The following is an 18,721-nucleotide window of genomic DNA, read 5'->3' as shown; positions in this document are numbered from 1 at the left end:
TGTGGCTTGAATAACTCGCAGCAGGGGGGCTGGGGGTGACCCTGGTTGTCCCCTCCTGATGGGTGGTGACCCCTGAGTGCGTGCCGTCCCCCCGCATCACGCTGTCCCTCCTCCTGACTCACGCTCCTCTCCGGGCACGTGCTGGCCCCAAAATGCCTGTTGTCCCTCCAGACACACGTTGTCCCTCCGGACACGGACACATGTTGTCCCCTCAGGTAACTACTGTCCCTCAGGACATGTGCTGTCTGCCCCCCCCCCCCCCCCCACGTTGTCCCTCTGGGCACCTACCGTCCCTCAGGAACACGGGCTGTCCCTGAAGACACACGCTGTCCCCAAGGTGTGTGGTGTCCTAGCAGATGCATACGGACCCCCAGATGCAGACTGTCCCCCCCGGACAAACACTGTCCCTCTGGACACACACAGTGTCCCCCCAGATGCTGACTTTCCCCCCCAGACACACCCTGTACCCCTGGACACACACTGTCCCCCAGATGCCTGCTGTCCCCCAGACACACAGTGTCCCCCCAGATGCAGACTGTCCCCCCAAACACACACTGTCCCCCCGGACACACCCTGTCCCCCCACTGTCCCCCCTCTGCACGACACCCCCCCCCCTCCGGGCAGCGTGTGCCCTGTCCCCGCGCCTGCAGGACGCTCTGGGGGCACAGTCCCCGTGTCACAGCGGGGCTGAGCGCCCCAGGGTGCAGAAGCCAAGCTGGACGCCTCCGTGGCCACCACGGCCGGGCTTGCTCATGCCCAGGGGACTGGCCCAGCTGGGAAAGTGCTGGAGGAGCGGGAGGAAGCTGCTGCCGGGGGAAAAGGGCTGAAAAAGGAGCAAACAGCCATTTCATCCCTTACCAGGTGGCCCTGGGGGGGGCCAGGCCACCGCCTTGGCCGGGAAATCAGCTGCCGGGGAGCAGAGGGGGCTCTGCCATCACACTCGCCCCCCCTAATTAGCCGCGGTTGCCCAGCCGTGGGATGTGGGGGGCTGCTGGTGGCCCCCCGGCACCCGCTGTGCTCCGAGCTGTCGCCATAGAGACCCTCCGAGGGCTCCATCACTTATTCATCACCGGCCTGGTCCTTACCCAGCGCAAAATCCAGCGATTTTGAACAAAAATCCTCCTTGCTCGCACCCAGGTCGTGGCCTGTGGGGTGTCGGCAGTGGCGGGAGGGTCCCCAGTATGGTTTGGGGGGGACACGGGGCGAGTTGGTGACCCCTTGGCGCTGCTGGGGGTGATGGTGGAGAGGGACAGGGGTGTCCCCACGCTGGACACGGCCCCTGGGCAGGGCAGGCAAAAAGGGGGGGTCCGGGTGGGGCTGAGCGCCCACGGGGTGCACAGGGGGCAAAAACTGGGGTGCCCAGGGTGAGAACGTTGGGGTGCATGGGGTGAAAATGTTGGGGTGCCCAGGGGGAGAATGTTGGTGTGCAAACACTGAGCTCTGTGGGGTGCAAAAATTGGGGTGCGTGGGGTGCAAACACGGAGGGGTGCACAGGATGAAAATGTTGGGGTGCAAACGCTGGAGTGCATGGGGTGCAAACACTGGGGTGCACAGCGTGAAAATGTTGGGGTGCAAATGCTGAGGTGCACGGGGGGAAAACTTTGGGGTGTGTGGGGTGCAAACACTGGGCTGCGTGGGGTGAAAATACTGGGGTGCACAGGGTGAGAATGTTGGGGGGCGTGGGGTGTAAATACTGGGGTGCACAGTGTGAAAACTTTGGGTTATGTGGGGTGCAGACACTGGGCTGTGTGGGGTGCAGATAGTGGGGTACACAGGGTAAAGATGTTGGGGTGCAAACTCTGGGCTGCATGGAGTGCACAGGGGGCAAATGTGGGGCTGCAAGGGGGGAGCAAATCCTGGGGTGCTGCCCCCTCGGCTGCTGCCCCTCCGTGGCGGCCCCACGGCACTGCAGCGGGGAAGTGGGGGGGCTGCCAGGCTGGGGGACCCCCCCGTGGGGCGGCTGTTGGGCTGTGGGCGTGCGAGGGGACAGGTGGGGAGTGTGGGTGTGCTCACACTCGCCCTTGCACACACACCCCCTGCACACAAGCAGCCGATGCACGTGGATCCCCTCACCACGTGTGCCCCCCCCCCCCATCCACGTGCACAGCCCACACTTGCACGAACACACCCCCATGTGCGTGTCGCTTGTGTGGGCACCCCCCAGCCTTGCACCCCCGTGTGTGCACACACAAGCACGCCCTGCATGCGCACACCCCCCTTGCACACCCCCCCCTTTGCACGCACACCCCACGCGCACACACCACCCTTGCACACACACCACCCTCTTGCACGCGCTCCCGTGCACACACCCCCTTGCACACACTCCCCCTTGCACACCCACGTGCCCACAGGTAACAAGGTGACACCCATGCGTACCCATGCACACACACACACTTGTGCGCGCACACACACACACGCACACACACACACACACACACACACACGTGTCCCAGCCGTGGGCACCCACCGCAGCAGCCTGGGCCCCGGCCCCCCCCAGCCACCATGTTCCCCCACCCCGCTCTTCCTCCCAGCCCTGCCGCAGGTCTTCCTCACCCCTCCCCGCGGGCAGGGCCCTGCCTGCTCCTGCCCGCCAGCCAAGATGGCAACTGGAGCGGGAGGGGAAGGAGCCACCGGCCTCTCCGTGCCGCGCACGCAGGCCCACAGCGCTTTGCGCCCCCCCCCCCCAGCCTTGTGGCCCCATTTTGGCCACTGCTAGCCACGGCCGCGGCGTCGGGTGGGATTTATTGACAAAGAACCCGCCGCCACCTTCCTCCGCAGGCCACAGAGGAGACGTGGATCTGCGCCAGGCGAGCGGTGAGGCCTAGCGTGGTGGCCAGCCCCGGCCGGGCTGCGGTGGCCAACCCCGGGCCAGGGGGGGTTTAGCGGCTGAGCGGGAGAGCAGACGGATTTATTTCCGCCTGAATTTAGAGCTGGCAGAGTCCCCCAGCTTAGCGGCCCCACGGAAATAACACCTCGAGTTAGCCGGAGCCACCGCCGCGGGCCCGGAGCCGCGCTCGAGCTGGCTGAGGCCCGGCCGCCCATCCTGGGACTCGCCGCTTCAATGCCCCACTTGCCCCCCACGTCCCATGAGTGGGGGGCAACAAGGCATTTTCAACCCCAACGGGGCATTTTCGGAGCCAACGGGGCAGTTTTAGTGCCAATGAGGCATTTTCAGCACCAACGAGGTGTTTTTGGCACCAACGAGGCATTTTCAGCCCCAATGAAATATTTTCAGCCCCAACGTGGCATTTTCAGCCCCAGTGAGGTATTTTCAGCCCCAGGGAGGTATTTTCAGCCCCAGGGGAGGCATTTTTGGCACCCATGAGGCATTTTCAGGCCCAACAGGGTATTTTTGTCTCCGACAGGGTGTTTTCACAGACAACAGAGCATTTTCAGTGCCAATGGGGCATTTTCGCCCCAGTGAGGTATTTTCAGCCTCAACAGAGCATTTTTGGTGCCAACGGAGCATTTTCAGACCCATTGAGGCATTTTTGCTGTCAATGGGGCATTTTCAGCCCCAACAGAGCATTTTCGGCTCCAAGTGGGCATTTTCACCCCCAGTGAGGCATTTTGAGCTCCCATCAAGCATTTTCAGCCCCAGTGGGGCATTTTCATCCCCAACGAGGCATTTTCAGCCCCAGTCAGGCATTTTTGGTGCCAATGGGGCATTTTCAGCCCCAACAGAGAATTTTCAGCCCCAAAGGTGCATTTTCAGTCCCAATGAGGTATTTTTAGCCCCAAAGGTGCATTTTCAGCCCCAACGGGGCATTTTCAACACCAGTGAAGTATTTTCAGTGCTAACGGGGTATTTTCTGTGCCTACGAGGTATTTTCAGCACCAACAAGACATTTTCAGCCCCACCGAGGCATTTTTGCTGCTCCAGGAGCAGGTTGCTGCCACCACCCCCCCACATCCAACCTGGGCGCAGGGACAAACACCCTGCCAGTCTTTTGGGGCTCCCTGGGCTTTAAGGCTCAACCTCACTTCTTAACCCCCCCCAAATCCCTCAGCTTTGGGGCTTTGGTGGGGTTTGTTGCCGGCACCTCCGAGGGAAAAGCTGAGTCTGGGGGTGTGAACCCCAAAAGGGGGGTTTCTCCCGGTGTTTTTGTGTGAAGTAAGAGTTAATATTTACCTGCGTGAACTTTGCTCCCTCCTGTGCCATTGAACACCCACTGGGTGCTGGGTGCTGGGTGTGGGGCTGGGTGCTGCCCTGCGTTACGGGGGGGTGGGATGAGCACCCCGAGCCCCTGGGGGGGTGGGGGGGCTGGATTTATCCCCAAGCAACTCTCGGCCCTGGGCTTGGGGGGCTGATGCTGCCTATCCCCCCCCTCCCACTGGCTGTGACCCCGGGGGGCTGCGGGATCCCATCCTGCCCCAACCGCAGCGTGGCCCCCCATGTCCCTGCCCCCCTCCCCCGTGTCCCACTCCCCTGTCCCCAGCACCACGGGGAATCAGGCCCATGGCAATCTGCCAGCTCCATGGTGAATCTGCCAGTCCTGTGGGGAATCTGCCAGACCCACATGGAAATCTGCCAGCCCCACATGGAAATCTGCCAGCCCCACATGGAAATCTGCCAGCCCCACGGGGAAATCTGCCAGCCCCACATGGAAATCTGCCAGCCCCATGGGGAATCTGCCAGCCCCACATGGAAATCTGCCAGCCCCATGGGGAAATCTGCCAGTCCCACGGGGAAATCTGTGAGCCCCATGGAGGAATCTTTTAGCTCCATGGGGAATCTGCCAGCTCCACAGGGAATCTGTGAGCCCCATGGGGAATCTGCCAGGCTCATGGGGGAATCTGCCAGCCCCACAGGGAAATCTGCCAGCCCCACAGGGAAATCTTTCAGCCCCGTGGCAAATCTGCTAGTCCCACAGCGAAAGCTGTGAGCCCCATGGGGAATCTGCTAGCCCCATGGAGCACAGGACCTGTACCCAAGCCGGCAGGATCCGTGCGGGCTGGCCGAGGTGATGCCCAGGTCCCTGCAGCGGGGTGTTCCCCATGAACCGGGGACCCCCAAGCTTGATCCTGGGGCACTGGGGGGGTCCTGTGGTGGCCGGGTCAGGGTGAGGGGTGTGGTGACACTCTGCCCCCTTGGGGGTGCAGGGCTGGAGCACCCCTCTGCTCCCCCCAAGCCCGTGGCCCCGTGGCTGCCCCCGCTGCTGCGGCCTCATTAAGGGCGGTGGCTGACGAAGCTCCCCGCGCCCCCCCTCCCTCCTGTGGCTAATTATAGCCCAGCTGGAGGGTGACTCACCACCAGCAGCCCCCCCCCAGAGGGGTCCTTACCCCCCCCCAGGCCTGTGGGCACAATGGGGTGTTGCACCCCCTCACCCACCCCCCCAATCCCTGGGAGCCGCTTCCTTCCCAGCACCCCGCTCCCCACACACACACAGGGAAGTGATACCCCGACCCCCCCCCACCCCCCCAGAGGGTCCCCGAGCCCCTACCCCACACTGGGACCCCCACCCTGACCCTCACCCACCGAGACCCCCACCCCACATTGGGGAGTAACTCCCTGACCCCTGCCCCACACTGGGACCCCCCACCCCGACTCCCACCTCACATCAGGGACCCCCACCCCACCCCAGGGAGCGATTCCCTGACCCCCACCCCACACCAGGACCCCCACCCCATATTGGGACCCCCCTTCCTCCACTGGGGAGCAAATCCCTGCCCCCTGCCCCACACTGGGACCCCCACACCGACTCCCACCCCACACTGGGGACCCCCACACCACACTGGGGTGCGATACCCCGACCCCTCCCCACCCCGATGCCAGGGGTGGCTGGCACCCGTTTGCTCCGCGACATTTATCCCCATTGCCATAGAAACGAATCCCACCAGTGCCCAAATCTGGCCGATTTCCACTCAGACACTTGGGGGAAACTGGGGGGGAAACTGGGGGGAAACTGGGGAGAAATGGACTCAGGAGCGGGGGGGGGAGCAGCTTTTCCAAAGGGATTTTCCTCAGCTGAGGGAAAAACTCCTCTGGCACCCAGTGTGGGGGGTGCGTGGCCTCGTGCCATCGCCTGGGGTGAGGTGCCCCCCGCACCCGTGGCCGTGTCACCCTTGGGTGCCAGGACGGTGCCAGGAGGGTGCTGCTGCCCCCCCCGGGGCGTTTCCCTGTCACCCCTGTCCCCACAGGATGCTGATGGGGGGTGAGGACACGGAGGAACTTCTCCCTCCATCCCTCCATGTTCGGGGACGTTTTCTGCCTCCAGCTGGGGCTTTTGGGGGTTCATTGCCCCCCCCCTCACCCTGTGGGGGGACAATATGAGAGAGGTTGAGCCCATACGAGCCACCAGAGCACCCTGGGGGAGCAGCAGGGCCCTTTGGCTCCTGGGAGGGAAAACCAGGGGTTTTCCTGCTCTGGGGTTGTGTGGTTTTGTGCGTGTGTGTCTTCTCTGATGGCTGATACGTGGTTGCGCACGTGGCCTTATGGTGTAGGAGGCTCTCTGGGGTGTTTATTTTTTTGGGGAAGCAACGGTGCTGGGGACACCCTGGAGTGGGGAAGGGCGGGGGGGGGGCACACACTTCAGTTGGGTGTTTTCACGTTTGCAGCAGCTGCAGCGGGGCGGCGCAGGGGAAGAAAGAATTCAATGACTAATTTGGGGGCTGCTGGGGCCCCCCCGAGCCGGGACAAACCTCCCCGGCAGGCTGAGGCAGCGCGGGGTGCAGGCAGCTGCCAGCCCGGGGCAGGCAGGGATGGGGCCCCGGGGCTGGGCACCCTGCACCCCACGGATTTTTCCGCCCCACTCCAGCCTCTCCGCCAGCCTGGCTGGAAAATTTTTGGAGATATCATCACAGGTTGTAGCTGACCCTGGGAGAGCTTGAGCCGCGCTTAAGTGAGCGTTACTGGTGGTTTAGGCTGGTTTAGCTCCAGTTTAGCGGATCGGGCGAGCCGAGGGGTTCCTGGGGTTTGGAGGAAGAGCAGGAGGCCTTCCTCCGCCCCCCCCCAAACTGTCCCCCCTCACCCCGAGGAGATGGAGGGGGGATGCCGGCAGGGCCTAGGCCAGGCCTTGGTGCTCTTGGGTTTAATATTTTCTTCGGTCGCCTCCTTTATTTCTCATTTATTTGTGCTTTTACGTGGTCACGCCGCCTGCTCTCCGCCCCCCCCCCGGCCGCGTGGCACGTGGTTGCCACGTCGTGTCCCTCCTCATCGGCGCCTTGTCCCGCGTGACGAGGCCGTTGATCCATCCTCACCCGTCTCTTTTTGGGGTGGGGTCCCCAACCGAGCCCCCCCCCATCCCGGGGTGGAGGAGCACCCCACTCCTCTGTTCATGATGCGGCTGGCGGGGGGTCCCCGTATGGCTCAGGTGGGGTGGCAGGGGGGTGGGTGGCACCCTAAAATCCTTGGGAGACCCGGGGGGGGGGGGAGGCACTTCTCACCAAAGGTGATGGGGGGATATAGAAGCTGGGGGGGGCCCCCAAGTGAGGTAAAGTGGGGGTGCTCTTCCAATGGGGGGCTTGTCAGGGTGGTGGTGGGGGGTGTCTGCGATGTCCCCTGGGAGGGGGTCTCCGGGGGGGGCTCTCTGTAGTGAGCAGAGTCACCCCAAAGCCGGGGGCATCGCTGCCTAAAAATGGGGGGAGGCGTCCAGTGCCCACCCAGGGAGGATGGGGGGGGACCCCAACACAAGCCTGGGGCACAGCCCTTAAGGGGGGGGTGTATAGCTGGAGATGGCACTGGGCAGGGCGGGGGGGGAATTGGGGGCTGACCCCAACCCAAGAAGGGGAGAGGTGCAGGGGAGACACCTCCCCACCCAAACCCCTCCTCGCACCAGGACCCCCCCCCATTGGGGAGCGATACCCCAACCTCCACCCCCCCGATACTCCAGCCCTCTCCCCAGAGCAGGACGCCCACCCCGACCCCTGACCCCCCCCAGGGGGCAATACCCCGACCCCCACCCAACACCGGGCACTCCCACCCTGACCACTGCCCCACACTGGCGACCCCCACCCACCCCAGGGAGCGATACCCCGACCCCCTCCCCACACCGGGGAGCCCCCACCCCCCCACCAGGGAGCGATACCCCGACTCCCCCTCCACCCCGGGACCCCCACCCTGATCCCCTCTCCCACCCCACACTGGCGGGTGATTCCCTGACCCCCCCCCCCCACCCTGGGGGGCGATACCCCGCCCGCCCGCTCCCCACGGGGCTCCCCCTGCCCCGGGATCCCCCCCGGCGCGGAGCGGGGGCGCAGCAGGTGCGGAGCGGGGCGCGGGGCGGAGCGGGGCGGGGAGCGGCGGGGCCGCAGCCCCTGCCCGGGGGCGGGAGCGGCGCCGGGCCGAGCCGAGCCGTGCCGGGAGGCGGCATGGTGCTGGGGCTGCAGCATCTCCTCACCGCCCTCCTTCGGTTTTTCAGACGGGGCCAGCAGGTTTTCTTGAAGGTGGAGGACGCCGTGCCCGGCTCCGAGGCGCTACAGGTAGGGGCGGCGGGGATCCCCCCCCCTCCCCAAAAAAACCCCACGGGTGTGTCGTTCCCACCCCCCAGTCCCCTCCCACCCGCGACCCCCAACTCAACCACCCGCCTTCCTACCCGGGACCCCGAAGCCTCCTCCCGTCCCACCCGAGGCCCCTGACCCCCCCTCCCCTCCCACCCGAGACCCCCGACCCACCTCCCCTCCCACTCGGGTCCCCTAACCTCCTTCCCTTCCCACCCGGGACCCCCAGCCCAACCTCCCACCCCCCCACCCGACCCCCCCGACCCCCCTCCCGCCCCCCTCGGGACCCCCAACCCTCCCCCTCGGGACCCCCAACTCTCCCACGCGGGAAGCGGGGACCGGACCAGCCTCCTGGGGGTGCTGGGGGTCCCCGGGTTGATGCTGGGAGGGGGGGGGACACACACACACCAGCAGCGTTTCTTGGCCGGGGGGGGGGACGGGCGCGGGGGCGCTCCGGCCGCTCAGCACTGCACGGGGTGGGGGTGCGGGACCCCCCCCACTCCGCTCCAGGGCTGAGCTCCCCCCCCCGCTGTCCCGAGTCCGCTTGCACCCTTTTATCTCCCCCCAATTTGGTGGGGGGCTGCGAGTCCCCCCCCCCCCGGAAAGCCAGAGTGGGGAGGGGGGGGAGGGAACTTCTGCACTGGGGGGAAACTGAGGCACGGAGCTGTGGGACCGGCCCTGGAGGTGGGGGGGGCGAGCTGGCCGGGATGAGGGGCACCGGGGCGAGCGGGCAAAGGGCGGTCGTGCCCCCCCTCTGTGGCTCCCGGTGTAGGGGGGCTGGAGTGGGGCGGGGGGGGGTGGGGGTGTCCCACCGGGGGTTCCTTGCAGGTGGCGGAGGGGAGGGGGGGGAGAAGCTGTGCTGTGGGTGTGTGTCCCCCCCCCTCCCCGGGGCTTGGGGACACGTCGGGCTCCGTGTGCCCCCCCCGCAGCCCCGCAGGAAGGAGGAAATGGGCTGGAGCGGGCGGCCCCGGTCCCTGTCCCGGTGCCGGTGCCGGCGGGCCGCGCCATGGGCACCCTCCACGACACCGTAAGCGACGGGCGGGGGAAAAGGGGGGGGCTTCTGCTCAGCCCCCTGGGGAACCACGGGTCCCCCGGGGGTCGGTAGCCTCGGGGTTAGGGGTGCGGAGGGCCGGGGGGGGGGCCTGTCCGTCGCGGGGGGTCCCTTGTGTGCGGAGGGTTTTGGGGTGCGATGTGGTTGGGATGAGGGCTGCGTGTGTTGGGGGGGAGGTATGGGGGGTGCTGGAGTTGGGGTCCCCACTCCTCAGCGTGTGTCCCCCCCCCATTCCGCTCGCAGCGGGAACCCCAAGAACTCAACTGTGGCCCCGGGGGGGTCGTGCTGGGAAGGGGGGAGCCCCAGCAAATCCCCCCATCAGTTTCTTGCTCTTCCCTCCTTGCGCCAGTTGCACATTTTTTGGGGGGGGGGGGGGGGGGTGGAGAGGCTGCGCCCCAATATGCGGATGCTCCTTCATGCTCCTGCGCCTCCAGACGCGCCCGAATTTGGGGCGGGGGTGGGAATTTGGGGGGGATTCACCCCCTCTCGCCGTCCGTCTGTCGGATCCCTGACCCGAGGGCTTGGCAGCTTTTGGGTGCAAGAACAGTGGCCCTGACCTGCCCCCCCCCCTCCCCCCCCAAATTCTGTGTGTGGCCCCCCCCCCCGGCGCCGGTGGGCTCGGGCTGGGCAGGGGGGGCAGCGGGTGGCTCCGGGTTCAAGGCCGGGAAACGAAGGGAAGGAAACACTCGCCGGGAAGCGGCCAAAAGCTGCTGACAGAGGGAAAGGAGCTGAGCTGGGCTGTCCTGTGCCCCCCCCTTGGGCACTGAGCCCCCCCTCGGGCACTGAGCACCCCCCCCAGAAGGGGCAGGGTAAAACTTGGGGACATCAGAGCTGTCCCCCACCCCGGGAGAAAGATGTGTGTCTCCCCACCAGCCGGGGCAAGCAGCCCTTTCTGTGGTGGGGGGAGTCCCTGTGACCCCCCTTCTTGGTCTCAGACCCCCCCAGCAGGGTGCTTACAGCTGGGTGGGCACTAACCCCCCGCTGCAGCTCCCCCCCCTGAGGGGACCTACATTGTTGAGGGGGGGAATCTGGGAGGGAGCCACAAACCCCAGTCCGGGGGGAGCAAAAGCTGCCCAGATGCGGGGGGGGGGTGGGGGGGTGCGGTTGGTTTTAGCCTGGTCTGGGGGCTGCGGGGGTGGCACCGAGGAGGAGGAGGAAGAGGGGGGGGCACAGATGACAGGGCAAAGCCATCCACAGTGATCGAGGCCACAGCAGCACAGGGCAAAGGGACGTGACCAGGGACGTGCGAGGGATGGGTGACGGGGGACTGATCCTGCCGCACCGCCCCCCCCCCCCAAAAAAATGTCTGTCTCCCCCACTAAAAAATCCCCCAGGCCCTGGCAGTGCCCTGGGTGCTGGTTGCATTCAGGACCCCCACCCCTGAGCCTGGCGGGGGGGAAGGGGGGTATATGGGGGGGTATATAGGACTTGGGGCTTTACTGCCCCCCCATGCTTGGCCCCCCCCCCCAAGCGAGCGCCCCGCTGGGGGGGGTGAGGCTGAAGATGTCTGCGCCTCCGCTCGCTCCCGGCCGCCGGCCCCGCTGCAATTACCCGCTGCCTGGCGCATGGATCAAACCCGAATTGATAACGTGTTCGCAGCCTGGCCGAGCAGAAGGAGCCGGGGGGGGCCCAGAGGTGGGGAAGGTTGGGGGGGCACGTGCTCAGTCACTGCCCCCCCCCCTCCGTGCTCCCCGTTGTACCCCGAGCCTGCGCCAGCTCGCCAAGGGCCCCAGCCCGGGCGGCTGCTCCTGCCTCAGTTTCCCCGTGAGTGGGGCCAGTCGTGCCGGGGGGGGGACACCCCGCCCCCGTGGGGACATGCGTGTGCGGGTGTTTGTCCCGGCGCTGCCGGCGTTTCCTCCGGTGGACACAAACACGGCAGCAGGGCAATAAAGGGGAGGAAAAGGCCGCGGCTCACAATGCGCCCAGGGCGCTTCTTTCCATGACGCGGGGAAGGGCCGGTTTCCTCCCCCACCCCACCCCGCCCAGCTGCAGGGATCGGGGGGGGACACACACACAACAGAGAGGGACCCCCACACCGGGGTGGGTGGGTGCATCTTAGCGGTCCCCACCCATAAAACCTTCTTTCTGTGCGGCCGCTCCGAGAGGCGACGGCTCCGGGCACAGGCTCAGCCGTGCCCCTGTTGTGTGTGTCCTGGCTCTGGGGTTTTTTTGGGGGGGCTGTGAGGTCCGTCCTCCCCCCCCCTCCCTGGTCACCTCCAGGCATGTGGGAACCCAGCTGGGGTGCAGAAATGGCTCGGCCACGGTGGCACAGTCTGGTGGGGGGGGGCTGCAGGGTGAGCACAGAGTCTGGCTGGGGTGGGGGTGCTCCTGGTGTACCCCTGGGTGGGGGGAGCTGCTGTGGGGGTGCTCTTGCACCCCAGGGGTGGAGGAGCTGGAGTGTGGGTGCTCCTGTGCCCTGGGGGTGGAGAATCTGGGGTGGGGGTGCTCCTGGTACACCGCTGGGGAGGGGAAGCTGGGGGGGGGGGGGTGCTCCTGCACCCCAGGCTGGGGGGAGCTCGGGTGGGGGTGCTCTTGAACCCCAGGGAGAAGGTGGGTTGGGGGCAGCTGGTGCTGGGCCGAGGGGGGGGTGTTTGACCTTTGCAGTTTGCTGGGGGGGGAGGAATTTCTTGCGCCGGGGCTGGCAGCGCGGCATCGTCCTCCCAACTGCCAGGGACCCTGCGGCTGACCTTGACCTTTTGGAGCCGAGCTGAGATATTTTGCGGGGAGGAGACGGCAGAGATGCCCTGAGCCAAGGCGGGGGGGGCTCGCTGCGGGGACAATGACATCCCCGGCAGCGCAGGGGTGGGGAGGGGGGCAGAGGGGTGAATTCAGTGGAGTCTTCCCGTCCATCCCATAGTGATGTGCTGAACCCGGGTCTCCCTGAGCCCCCCCAAGAACCCTACAACAAATTCCAGGGTGGAGGAACCAAACCCGCTCCAGGGTGGCCCTCTCGAGGGGGGGGCTTGGGGGTCTGGGATGGCATCCCTCCCCCCGGCTGCCCCACGGGCGCTGGGGACCTGCTCCGAGGAGGCCGCGTGGGGAGGAAGATGCTGTAGAGGGGGTGCGAGGGGAGCAGATGGGGAGCAGGGCTGATTCCTGAGACTCCCTGTTCTTGGCGCAGGAGCGGGAATTGCTGCTCCCAGCCCGGCTCCGTCGAGATGCTGCCAAGCCCAGAAGCAAATCCTCCCCGGCAGCTGCGTGCCAGGGGAGACGGGATTTTCTCTCTGCTTTTTGGCTCGGGCAGGTCCCGGCAGTCGCATCCCTCTGCCCCCCACACGCCGGGCAGGATGATGCCTGGCACCCTTGGGTGCTGTGGGCCCGGCCACGGATCAGGGGGTTGGAGATGGAAACATTGCCGCATGGAAAACCATCGAATGGGTGGCTTTGGGCTTCCCCTGGCTGTGCCTCAGTTTCCCCAGCTGAGTTGTGAGACCCCCGCGATTCCCAGACCCTTCTCCAGCAGCTGAGAGCTGGATCCCGTAACGAACCCTCATATACGGAAAATAAAAATAAAAAGAGGTTCCACTGCATTCAGAGCAAAGTCCCCGGGGGAGGCAGCTCTGCCCAGGCCCTGCTCCGGAGCGCTGTCCCAAATTGAATTCCTCCCCAACTGCAGATGGCCGGGAATTCAATTTTCCCAGATCCATCAGAAGCTGATAAATGAGCTCCCTAATTACCGCGCAGATCCCATTAGCGCTGGCCGCGCTGGGAGGGGGGAATGCGGGAACGCTGCCCATCCTCTTCCCATTCCACCGCTCCCGAGTCCCCACCACGGGACCCCCCCGGCCCCGGCCCTCTGAGCCCCTCGCTGGCCACATCTGCGGAGCACCCACCCTTTGCTGCGACGCTCCGGAGCGGGGCCAGGCCAGGGGAGCCCTGACACGGGCCGATCTGCCAGAAAATATCTAGGAAAGTCCTTCAAACCCAGCCGGGAGGTGCTGGTGGCCGGTGGGGACAGGAAGGGGACAATGTGCCAGGGAAAAGCCTTCCAGGAACGCGGCATCCCAGGGATGCGCACGCTGCCAGCTCCCCCCGGCACTGCGGGGCCCTGCGGCAGCGACGCTCGGCCCCGTGCCCGGCTCTGCCGCCGGTGCCAGCGCCGAAGGCTGGGTACCAGCCACCCCCGGCGCTTGTGTGCCAGGGTGGGCACGGTGGCTGCTAAAAATGGCCGCGTGCCTCGGGAGGAAGGCGGTTGGGTACCGGGGATGCGCCTGGTGATGGGGCGGTTTCCCTGTGGCGGCCTCGGGAGAGTGGAGAGGGCTCCGGGCTGGCGCGGGGACGGCGTGTGGTGCCCCACCACGGGACGTGGGTCAGGGACAGGTGAGCGGGGTCTGTGTCCCCCTCCCCACCACGGGATGTGGGTCAGGGACAAGTGACATGGGGCTGAGTGGGGTCAAGGTCCCTCTCTCTACCACGGGATGTGGGTCGGGGATAGGGGAGTGGGGTCTGTGTCCCCCTCCCCACCACGGGACGTGGGTTTCCAGCTCCACCTCTCATCAACAACTAATTAGGAACAAATCCTTTGGCCGCCCCGGCCCGGCAGCTGTTCCAAGAAGGCCGCGATGTTCCTGGGGACGGGAAATCCTTGAGGACAGGGCCACGTCCCTTTGTCCTGCCCGCCAAAGGGACAGCAACAGGAAGCGACCTTGACTCCGGCCCTGCTGCATCGGCTCTGGGCTGGGGTGCGGGGGGACAACCCGAGGAGCCCCCCCGAAGGGCGCTGGGGGGGTGGCGTTAGGTTGGAAAATTTGCTTGTCAAATTAAAAATCCCCACGGGGACACTGTGGTGTCCCCAGGGAGTGGCAGTCTGATGGTCCTGGGCTGTGCAAGTGCCTCGTGCAAACACCCCGTGCAAATACTTCATGCAAATCCCCTGTGCAAATCCCTTGTGCAAATCCCCTGTGCAAATCCTTTGTGCAAATACCCCGTGCAAATACCCTGAGCAAACCGCCCCGTGCAAACGCCCCGTGCAAAACCGTCTTGTGCAAACGGCCTTGTGCAGGTTGCCCCGTGATGCCCACCCTGTGCCAACACCCCTGGGCAGCCCACCCTGTGCTAACGGTAGTGGCTTGTGAGTCCGGTTGCCCACCCTGTGCTTGGTCAGGCCACGTCACGTCACGCCACGTCACGCCACATCACGCCAGACACCGCTCTCTGCCAGGCCCAACTGTGGTTATATTGCAGCCTCCTCAGCTGGGACTCACTAATTGCCCAAAACCACCTGAAATGGCTTAAAAATGGTATTTAAAGAGAAGTAAATCACTCACGCTGGTGCCGTTATCCGCCCTGGGCCTGCTGGGTGGTGGTTAAGGCCGTGGTTAAGGCCGCGGTTAAGGCTGTGGTTAAGGCTGTGGTTAAGGCCGTGGTTAAGGCCGCGGTTAAGGCTGTGGTTAAGGCTGTGGTTAAGGCCGTGGTTAAGGCCGTGGTTAAGGCTGTGGTTAAGGCCGTGGTTAAGGTCGTGGTTAAGGCTGTGGTTAAGGCCGTGGTTAAGGCCATGGTTAAGGCCATGGTTAAGTGTGGCCGGTGCGGGGGTGAGGAGGAGGAGGAGGAGGATGATGGGATGGGGGTATGTTCTGGGCTCAGCCTGGCTCTTCCCTTCCGCACCCATCACCACCCCGAGCTGGGCCCGCACGGTTTGGAGCTGGGGAAACTGAGGCGGGTGTGGGTGCGCAGGGCTCCGGGTGGGGGTTTTTTGGGTGGCCGAGCCCCCGGGTTTGCAGCCTCCGACCCTGGGAAGCCTCAGCCCAGCATCGCCGGGTACCAGGGCGGCTCCGAGCCAGGCTGCTGCCCGCCAGCTCCTCATCCATCTGCCGCAGCAGGACCCCGGGGGAGGCGAGAGACATCCCAGAAGTGTTTCCTTCCCGTTTAGGCTCATTATCCCCCCTATAAAAGATGAGGTAATTAAGGCGCTACCTCGGGTTACAGGTTGTTGCTGCCTGATTAGATTAAAGCAATGTAATTTGGGACCGAAGCAGGGCTTGGATCCGGGCTGGGCAGGCTCCGAGGTGATGGATGTCTTCCCGGCCGGCGTTAGGCAGAGCTGCCAGCTCTCCCCACCGTCCGTCCGTCCATCCCTCCACCCTCTGCACCCAGCGATGCTGCTGAGGGTGGGGGGGTGTTAGTCTGGAGCAGAGGAGGCTGAGGGGAGACCTCCTGGCCCTCTGCAACTCCCTGCCAGGAGGGGGCAGAGAGGGGGGATGAGTCTCTGGAGCCAAGGCCCCAGCGCCAGGCCCCGAGGGAATGGCCTCAAGCTGCCCAGGGCAGGGTCAGGCTGGCTCTGAGGAAGGATTTCTGTGCAGAAGGGGCTGTTGGGCGTTGGAATGGGCTGCCCAGGGCAGGGGGGAGTCCCCGGGATCCCTGGAGGGGTTGAAGAGTCGGGCTGAGCCAGCGCTGAGGGATCTGGGGGAGTTGGGAACGGTCAGGGGGAGGGTCATGGCTGGGCTGGAGGAGCTGCAGGGGCTTTTCCAACCCAGATCATTCTGGGGTTCTGGTTCTGTGATTCCCTGCGGCATGGCAGCTCTGGGGCTGGGGATCCCGGAGCAGCGCAGGGACAGGGACCTCAGCAGTGTCACTCAGCCCCCAGCAGAGCTGCCTGGGGTGCCAGCAAAGCTCCCGCTCTCGCAGCAGGGCCCCGCTGCCTTTAGGAGTCACAGCCCCGCTCTGTGCCTCAGTTTCCCCGCTCCCACCGCGGCGGGTTCACCCGGCGGCACTCCCTGCCCGCAGCACGGCTCCTGCCTGGCCCTGCCAGCTTCTCCTGGCTCCGCGTTGCCAACGTGCAGCCGGGCCTTGGCTATATTTAACCGCTGCGGCCGGAGCACAGGGCCGGGGGGGTGACGGGGAGCAGCCCCCCCTCCCCTCTCTCCCGGGGGAGGGGAGCGGGGCTGGGGGGCTCAGCACTGCTGGAGGCGGGCGAGGAGGATGAATCACAGCTCGGGGATATTTTTAACGCCGCCAGATTGCTCGGCAAATGCTTGGGCAGGGCGAACGCGGGCGCCGGGGCTGGGTGTTTGCTTGCAGCTGCCGGCTGCTGGGGCTCAGTTTGGGGGTTCTGGGGGGGTGGGGGGGTCTAAGGGGGGCCTCGGCAGCTCCTCTGGGATCTGGGGTGTGAGCGTGGGGTGTGTCACCCTGCTGCCATGCCTTGGAGAGGTGGCAAAGGTGGGGATGTCTGTCCCTGTGCCCTGGGAGACAGCCCTGGGGTGCAGTCGGTGGGGGGAGAGGGGGGGTCTTGGGACAGAGAGGAGGTGGCGGGGGGGGGTAAAGTGCCCTGGAGAGGGGAAAGTGGTGGGGAAAGCCAGAGCTGTGGTATGGGAGAGGATCTGGGTGTCCCTGCCTGCAGGTCTGGGTACAGGCAGGGAGCCCCGGGGGCTGCCCTGGCCCTGGCAGGGGACCCACGGCCCTGGGTGTCCCGAGGGTGGGGACACGGGGACAGGCAGACGGGGTGACCCCCCCTCATTGAGGCATCTGAGGTGCAGGGGATGCTCCTCTGTCCTGCGAACACCCTGCGAGAGGCAGCGGGGCTGGTGTGCGAGGGGCTGGGGGGTGGCGAGGTGATAAACGGGGGTGCTGGGGGGGGATTTTCCCTCCCTCAGCCCCCCCTCACTGCACGCCGCACTCTCAAGCAGCCCCATCCCTTTGCACCCCGAGTTGGCAGCCTGGGAAATGCGTCTGGGGGGGGACGGTGGGGACGCGGGGAGGGCGGGGGGGGGACGCACACGGAGATCTGCGTGCTCAGCATTTCGGATGCGCTGATTTAATTTGGGTGCCCGCAGCTCGTGGGGAGGGGGGGGGTGTGGGGTGGTGAAATCGTCCAGGCGGGGGCTAACGCACTAATCCACTTCCAGAATTAATTGGCATCATTTCCCTCGTGTCCTCAGGTGGATAAAGTCCTGCCGGGGGGGGGGGGAGGAGGGGCGGGCGGGCGGATGCCTCCGAGCTCGAAGGGTCGTGTCGGTCAAATAATTGTCTTTCATTTTTTATGGCAAAACTGGGCTGGAAACTCCGCTGGGAGATGATTCACTTCCTCGAGGTTCCTCAGCCCCGTGGGGAAGGACGCGGCGGCTGCGCCTGGGCTGACGCCAGCATCATCCTGCCCCCCCCCCCCCGCCTTGGAGCCAGCACCCATGGGTGCTCCCACAGCGATGGGCCCCCTTCCCTACAGCCCCAGCCCCCCCTTCAGCCCAGCTCCACGTCCCTCCAGGCACCGGGTATCCTATCCTTTACCGTGCCTCAGTTTCCCCTCGGTAACCCCAAGAGGGCTGAGCACCCCCACACTGCACCGGATCTGGCTTCTACCTGCTCGGGGGGGGGCTCCTCCTTGTCTTGGTGGGGGGGCTCTGGGTGGGGGAACATCACCCTGAGCTCCCCCATGGGGGAAAAACCGTCTCCATCCGTCCATCGCTCCCCCTCCCCGGGAGTGAGGGCAGGGAGTGGGTGCAAGCCCCGAGGTGTGAGACCCAGCAAAGTGTGGGGTGCTGGGGGGGGGCCACACGCGACATGAGGAACCCCCCACACCCCCCCCGGTCCCTCTCACTCCCTGTGGCAGGTGCTTTTCCAGAGAGGAAGCCGGCCAGGACGGGATTTCTCTATTCTATAAACATCCAGAGAGCCTGGGGGGGTGTGGGGGGGTGTGAACCCCCAGGTATGGTCAGTGGGGGGTGGATCTGTCCCAGAAACCGCCCCCCCCTCCCCAAAAATGCTGCATTTTTGCTGCTGGTGAATTCGCTCCACTGGAAACGGGGCTTTTCCATCCCAGCGGGGTCCGGTGGTGCCTTGCGGGCGGTTGGGATGAGGTGGGGGGGCTGTGCCGGGGGTCCCCACCGTTGCCTGACGGGATACAGGAAGCTGCCGAAAGGAAAAAGGGTGAAAAAAAAATAGGAGGAAAATGAAAAAATTGCTGGTTTTGACAGGGAGGAGAGCGGCCGGTGGCCGGGGTGGCCGGGCCACCGTGGGGTTTGGCTTTGCCAAAAGTTTGTGGCCAGGCCGAGCCCTGGCTCGTGTGGGAGCAAAGATAAATGAGTGCCCTGACGAGATGAGCGCTAATCACCCGGTGGCTCCGGCGGGGAATACGGAGGCAGATACGGCTCCGGCGTCGCGGCGCTGAGGGGTGCTGGGGCGCCAGGAGGGCGGGAGCTGGTGAAATCCCCGCGGGCCCCTGCGGGCCCGTGTGGCACCCGGGGAGCTGGCGATGGCATGTGTCACCCGGTCGGTGGTGGCACGTGTCACCCGGTTGGC

General features: G+C 65.7%; 1 protein-coding gene across 2 annotated transcripts in view; it reads left to right on the top strand.

Moving 5' to 3' along the window:
- PDE2A (phosphodiesterase 2A) overlaps nucleotides 1-18,721 on the top strand; it is a 52,090-nt gene that overhangs the window by 14,803 nt on the left and 18,566 nt on the right. Inside the window, exons 1-2 of one of the 2 annotated variants that reach the window (XM_074933236.1) lie at nucleotides 8,400-8,421; nucleotides 9,369-9,466. In XM_074933236.1, coding sequence (XP_074789337.1) covers nucleotides 9,446-9,466 — 21 coding nt within the window. In that variant the 5' untranslated portion in view covers nucleotides 8,400-8,421; nucleotides 9,369-9,445. Of the gene's footprint in view, nucleotides 1-8,360; nucleotides 8,422-9,368; nucleotides 9,467-18,721 lie in introns of those variants that run through there. The other variant, XM_074933226.1, reaches the window with a different exon arrangement.

This window comes from Athene noctua, chromosome 1 (assembly GCF_965140245.1).
Source record: "Athene noctua chromosome 1, bAthNoc1.hap1.1, whole genome shotgun sequence".
Classification (NCBI taxonomy): domain Eukaryota; kingdom Metazoa; phylum Chordata; class Aves; order Strigiformes; family Strigidae; genus Athene; species Athene noctua.
The sequence above is the reverse complement of the archived record's forward strand: the minus strand, read 5'-3'. Positions and strand labels throughout refer to the sequence as shown.